Raw genomic sequence first — 6,552 nt, 5'->3', positions numbered from 1 at the left:
GGGGGCTGCCCGGCAAACCGTGAAGCTGGTAGCACTGGGGCAGCCCTTTCCCCCTGGCTGGGAGTGGGAGGGAGGAGGGGGCGGAGTTAGGGTGGGGGAAGGGGCGGAGTTGGAGCGGGGCTAGGGGTGGGGAAATGGGCGGGGCCATGGCCCGTGGAGGGTCCTCTTTTTTTATTTATGAGATATGGTAACCCTATAAAAAGCCAACTTGCTTTCTCCCCCTGTGGAATTCTGGATTAAGGATAAAAATTCAGGTTTCATAGATGGCAAAGGCATCCCCAGTTTGGGAACCGACCTTGCACAAAGCCCTGAAATGTCCCAACTGTTGGGAGTTACTTTTCCCTGTGCATGAACTTGGAAAAGATACCTTAAAGTCTTATGTCTGGTAAGTAAATTTTGTGTGTAACAAGTAATTCTACAACCATTACTTATGATTTTTCTTGGGAACATGTTAAAAATAAGTAAATCTGGGTAAGGAGTTAAAAATCAATGATTAGTAGGAATAAAAAAAATGTTGATTTTTTTTTAAACTTAAATTAAGGTTTTTCCTTTTACTTGCTGCAGTCTCTGTTCGCCAAAGTAAATTTAATAATGCATATGTCTTATGTACAGTACTTTCACCAAGAGTAAAAAGTAGTAAGTATGCTGAGGAGGAAAGATATTTAGTTCACTGTTTTAAAAACAGGTCAGAGATATCTGGTTGGGGAATCACAGAAATGTAGAGCGGGAAAGGACCTCAAGAGGGCATCTACTCCATCCCACATATCCTGAGGAAGACCAAGTACACCTAGACCATCCCCAACAAATGTTTGTTTAACCTGTTCTTAAAAACTACAATGACAGGGATTCTACAATCTCTGTTGATAACCTATTCCAGTACTTAACTATCTTTAAGTCAAAGTTTTTCCTGATATCTAACCTAAATCTTCCTTGCTATAGATTAAGCCCATTAGTGGATATGAAGGTCAATTGATCACAGTCCTCTTTGTAACAGCCCTTAACATATTGGAAGACTGTTATCAGGTCCCCTCTCAATCTTCTTTTCTCAAGATTAAACATGCCCAGTTATTTTTAACTTTTCTCAGGTCAGGTTTTCTAAATTTTTTATAATTTTTGTTATAATCTCCTCTGGATTCTATCCAATTCATCCACATCTTTCTTAAAGTGTGGCCCCCAAAACGAGACACAATAATCCAGCCGAGGCCTCACCAGTGCTAAGCAGAGTAGAATAATTACCTCCTGTGTCTTACATATGACACTCATATTAATACACTTCAGAATGATACTTGATTTTTTTGCAACTGCATCCCATTATTGATTCATATTCAATCTGTGACCCACTATAGGCCTCAGATCCTTTTCTGCAGTACTGCTGCCTAGTCAGTTATTCCCCATTTTGTATTTGTACATACGATTTTGCCTTCGCCTTTACTGAATTCCATCTTGTTGATTTCAGACCAACTCTCCAACTTGTCAAGATCATTTTGAATTCTAATCCTGTCCTTCAAAGTGCTTGGTGTGATCCATAAATTTCATAAGCATACTCTCATTATCCAACAATAACTAGTACCAGACCTGGGACAGACGTCTCCAGGCCCCCACTGAATATGACCTCAAAATTTGACCACAAATTAGGATTATAGACAATCAGGGCATCCAACATGTAAACATAGGACAAAGGATTTTTGACCAGTCACTCAGAGTATGTGTATACTACCCGCCGGATCGGCGGGCAGCGATCGATCTAGCGGGGGTCAATTTATCGCGTCTAGTCTAGATGCGATAAATCGACCCCTAAGCGCTCTCCCGTCGACCCCGGTACTCCAACCAACTACATTATTCACATAGCTGAAGTTGCGTAACTTAGATCGATCCCCCATTTCCCCCCAGTGTAGACCAGGCCTGAGTCTATTTCTATTCCATTTCATATTCTAAACCTTACTCTCAAGAAACTCGAGACAGATGGACACACACAAAGCCCAGTCCAATCCCCTTGCAAGCAATGGGAGTTTTACCATAAGGTTGGGAGTAGGAGCAAGCTAATAATGAGAGACTTAAAATTAACATTTATCTCTGAATAAATGCAGTAATATGCTTCATTAAAAGTATATGATACTGCTTTTACTTAGTTCCCCTAATACTCAAAAAGTTGAAATTCCTTTGTCGTCAGCCTAATTCTTCACAATGCATCCAGGGTGTCTGTTCTTCACCATACCTGTATATTTTGTTAGTAGTAATGCTTAATATAAGACAGCTATTATGAAATATTAGGGATACAATCCTGGCCCTACTAAAGTCAATGGGAATTTTGCCATTGACTTTAATGGGACCTGATTTTCTCCCTGTGTGTTTATTTTGTTAAGGCAGACACTACAAAAATAAGCAACAGACCAATTTTATTTAATTAACAAAAAAATCATTTAATAAAGCTAGGCTTTTAAACATTTACCACTGGAACATTTGTTTCATTGTCTTTTCCTATGAACGTAAGTTAAGTAAATCACACTGACCATTATTTTATCATAATTAATATATTAACTAGTGATTGGCTGATGATGTCCTGCAGAAAGACTGAGTTGTTCAGATTTCTGCAAGTCTATCTTAATAGTGTGAGTGATATCATGCTTTAATACTACCCTTGAAGCTATTTGACCTGAAAATGGTATTCTGGAAATTAAGTCAAAGAGCAGCTGGTGACTTGGCTGCAGACTTACAGGGCTTGAGCTGTTTTGAGGGTAAAGACAAGTAATGGCCCATTTCCAATGCAGCTATAGCCAGAAAAGTAACTGTAAAAATAATATCACGGAGTATCATATTTATTCTCTAGCTAGACTTCTACATCTAATTTTTTAAATGTATAAATCAAGAGATGACTTTTCTAACTGCCAGTCCCATAAACTCAATCTAGGATCTGAAAATCAAGCTCAGCTCTATCTTTTCAGCATCATCAGTAATAAAGATTTTGCATTCTAAATGTAGCTGATGCATGAGGTAGAATAGAATAGTAAATAGCACTTATATGAAATCCAGGTTACTCTCCCCTGATTGTATTTGCTCTACTGGGCTAATAGTACTAAAATTGGATTTATCAGTAAAGTGCAGAAATTGGACTCAAAGACACAGTCTTTGAATATGTTGCTTAATCAGAAGGTGCCATTTTAACAGTCACTTTTCTGAGCTTGAATAAACTTTGATATTTATTTGTAAAATGAGAACTTTGCTTATGAGAATACTGTGCAGCAATAACAGGAATATTTATTTAGTTAAGAAAGATATATCAGAACTTCACCACTATACAAAGCATGCCAATCTAGTGAGGGGGGAAGGCCTATTCAATGATTCTGTAAACTGATTTTTATCATAACTTTGTTTATTGACTCATACTCTTATGTCAGGTAGCTCTACTGCTTTAAAGTTATATTGGTTAACTCTCTTTACCTGCTCATCCCTTGTTCATGTTGCAGTGAACCAGTGCCAATCTCTGTACCTCAATCTGATGTGTACCGGATGCTGCATGACAATCCGGAAGGGCCCAGTCAACCACGTCAATCTGGCTCATTTAAGGTGCTCCAGGATTTAGTCGCCGAGGATTCTGGTAGGCAGCAATTTACTGTATATATCTGTTCCCAGCACTCTATTTTTTCCATGTGTTGAAAGGGGAAAACCTGAAAAGAAGATAGACAAGGATTATAGCTATAAAATTCAATTTCACATTAACTAGCCTTAAGACTTCCATTTATCAATCAAATTTTTCAGACTCTTGTCAGGTTTTTAAGACTGATAATGTGCAAAAATGTTTTGACTGAATGATAAAAATGTTGAATGAGAAAAGTTTTAGGGTGAGATAAAAATACCACTGAAACAGGAAAAGAAAATTGGCCATCTCTTTCTAAACCAGGAAAAGAAGGGGGAAGAATTTTAAACTCTTTCCTCAATTAAGTTTCTTCTCTTGCACACACTTCTAAATAAAAAAACAAAATGATGCTAGAAAATTGGTTGAAGAAAATACAGTTTGCACTTGCATTTTCCCATAATTATACTCTATCAAAAATACTATAATTGATGAGTTTTTCACAATAAAACAGATGGGAAAAGAGCATTATGAAATTCTGACAGTTTTATTGTATCTTTACTAAATATATAAATTTAAACAAAATTGATCTAAAATTAAGAGTTTACAAGAAAAAGCATGTATAATGTCATAATAGATTTTTTATTAGATTTTGATATCACTTTTTATTCATATTGTGTTATCAATCTTTCAGAATGAATTTAAAGGTTAAATAACAAGTAAGGCTGCAAGTCTTTCATGGGCCCCGGGCCGCCCCCCAACCCAGAGCAGTGGCAGCGGGGCCCTGGACCGCGCAGAGTGGAGGCGGAGATCACGGATTCCGTGACTTTCCAGGACCTCTGTGACTTCCGCAGCTGCTGTGGCTGACTCTAGGGCCACCCGAGCAGCTGGTCTGGGCTCAGGGTCCCCAGAAAACTGGTTCCGGGCGCTGCCCCGGAGCAGTGGTTCGGGAACAGCAGCGGTGCCCACAGACCACCCCTGACTAGAGCTGCAGCAGTGTGGCCATGGGCCACCCCATACCCGGAGCCGCAGCAGTGGTGCAGCGCAGCACTGGGCTGCCCCTCCCCCCAGGTAAGATTTAGTTAGGGGTATTTTTAGCAAAAGTCACTATTGCCCATGACCTGACCACGACGTTTACTAAAAATACCCATGACTAAATCGTAGCCTTAATGACAAGTAATCTTTTCATTAGCTGACTTTAACACAGAACACCACTCAGGGCCAATCCTACTCCCACTGAAGTTAATAGCAATATTCCCACTAACATTGATGATGCAAGATTTGGCCCCTCAAAATTAAAAAAAGGTTATTGTAAAGGTCCTTGTATAGAGAAACTCTAACATTACTTAATGAAAGCAAAAGCTTATAAATAAGGTCCTACTTAACTTGCGATATTATGGAAATTGCAGATTCTACAATAATATGACAGTAGTGGGCCACCGCTTTCAGCACTTGATGGCTGACAGCGGAAAAATCACAGAAAAATAATAATGGACTTTATTGTCACAAATAATAAGGTCCATTATTACTTTTCTGCAATTTTCCATGGCTTGTCCGCAACTCGGCGGCAATTTTTTGACAATCATCCTGCAATTGAAGCAGGGCCTTACTTATAAATCAATATAAAGTGGATACCCTCAAGCAAGCATTTAGTTATAGCCAGATGCTTCTGTATTATACTGTAAATAAATGAGAATGTTCTGTTTCTCAGATGGACGTCCCATTGGTACCAGGAGCGTGAGAGCACCAGAAACAAAGATGCCTTCTGGTGCAGGAAGTGTACAAAAAGTGCCATTGTGTGACAAATGTGGAAATGGCATTGTGTAAGTTGTTTTTTTCTTAATTTTAATAAAGTTATAGCTATAGCATAAATTTTCAAAAGGGATTACAAAATACAGGAGGATTTTCTAAGGAATTTTCTTTTTGTAATTTTAGAAAAAATCAAAAAAATTACAGGTGCATTGAAAAGCTTAAAAAAATAAACTGTCCAAACTCATTAACATAATGTCTTAAACATTTCACTTGCAGAGGCCTGAGTTCAAGCTTCTTGGTACCTCTTGCCACACTCCATCATTAACACATATACTGAAAAGAGCAGCCGCATAGCCTGTATTGTATCAGGCTGCGATTCTCAAAGCTGTCTAATGGAGTAAGGTACCCAACTCCCAATTCAATGGGAGTTCTCATTCCTTCTGGCTCCTTTGAAATTCCTAGCCATAGATCTCAATGGTGTCAGTAATTCCAAACAGGGATACAGAGAATCCTGAACTCAGGTCTTGGTGGCTAAGTCAGAGGAATTGTTTTCTAAACTCTTTTCACTCCCTTGCTGCTGGGCTACATTATACCCTGTATACCAGGGATAGGCAACCTTTCAGAAGTGGTGTGCCGAGTCTTCATTTAATCACTTTAATTTAAGGTTTCGCGTGCTGGTAATACATTTTAACGTTTTTTAGAAAGTCTCTCTCTATAAGTCTATATTATATAACTAAACTATTGTTGTATGTAAAGTAAACAAGGTTTTCAAAATGTTTAAGAAGCTTCATTTAAAATTAAATTAAAATGCTGATCTTACGCCGCCAGCCTGCTCAGCCCGCTGCCAGCCTGGGGTTCTATTCACCTAGGCTGGCAGCGAGCTGAACGGGACCTGCGGCCGGGACGCCGGCTGGCAAGGGGCCGGCAGCCGGGACCCCAGACCGGGGGGGAGGGTGTTCAGGGGTCAGGGCAGAGGAATGGGGGTTGTGGGGGTGTAGGGCAGAAGGCTGGGTGGGGGGGGTTCAGGGGTCAGGGCAGAGGGCTGGGAGTGTGGGGGGGTGCAAGGCAGAAGGCTGGGTGTGTGTGGGGGTTCAGGGGTCAGGGCAGAAGGCTGTGTGTGGGGGGGAGTTCAGGGGTTAGGGCAGAGGGCTGGGGTGTGTGGAGGTGCAGGGCAGAAGGCTGGGTGTGTGGGGGGGTTCAGGGCAGAGGGCAGCGGGAGTGTGGGGGGG

General features: G+C 40.4%; 1 protein-coding gene across 5 annotated transcripts in view; it reads left to right on the top strand.

Moving 5' to 3' along the window:
* Window positions 1-6,552, top strand: part of PDLIM3 (PDZ and LIM domain 3) — a 45,343-nt gene that overhangs the window by 35,810 nt on the left and 2,981 nt on the right. For all 5 annotated transcript variants that reach the window (XM_034771151.1, XM_034771149.1, XM_034771153.1 and 2 more), the window contains 2 exons: window positions 3,465-3,595; window positions 5,283-5,394. In XM_034771151.1, coding sequence (XP_034627042.1) covers window positions 3,465-3,595; window positions 5,283-5,394 — 243 coding nt within the window. The remainder of the gene's footprint in view (window positions 1-3,464; window positions 3,596-5,282; window positions 5,395-6,552) is intronic.

The sequence above is a fragment of the Trachemys scripta genome, chromosome 5 (genome assembly GCF_013100865.1).
Source record: "Trachemys scripta elegans isolate TJP31775 chromosome 5, CAS_Tse_1.0, whole genome shotgun sequence".
NCBI lineage: Eukaryota > Metazoa > Chordata > Testudines > Emydidae > Trachemys > Trachemys scripta.
This window is presented reverse-complemented; position numbering and strand designations above follow the sequence as displayed.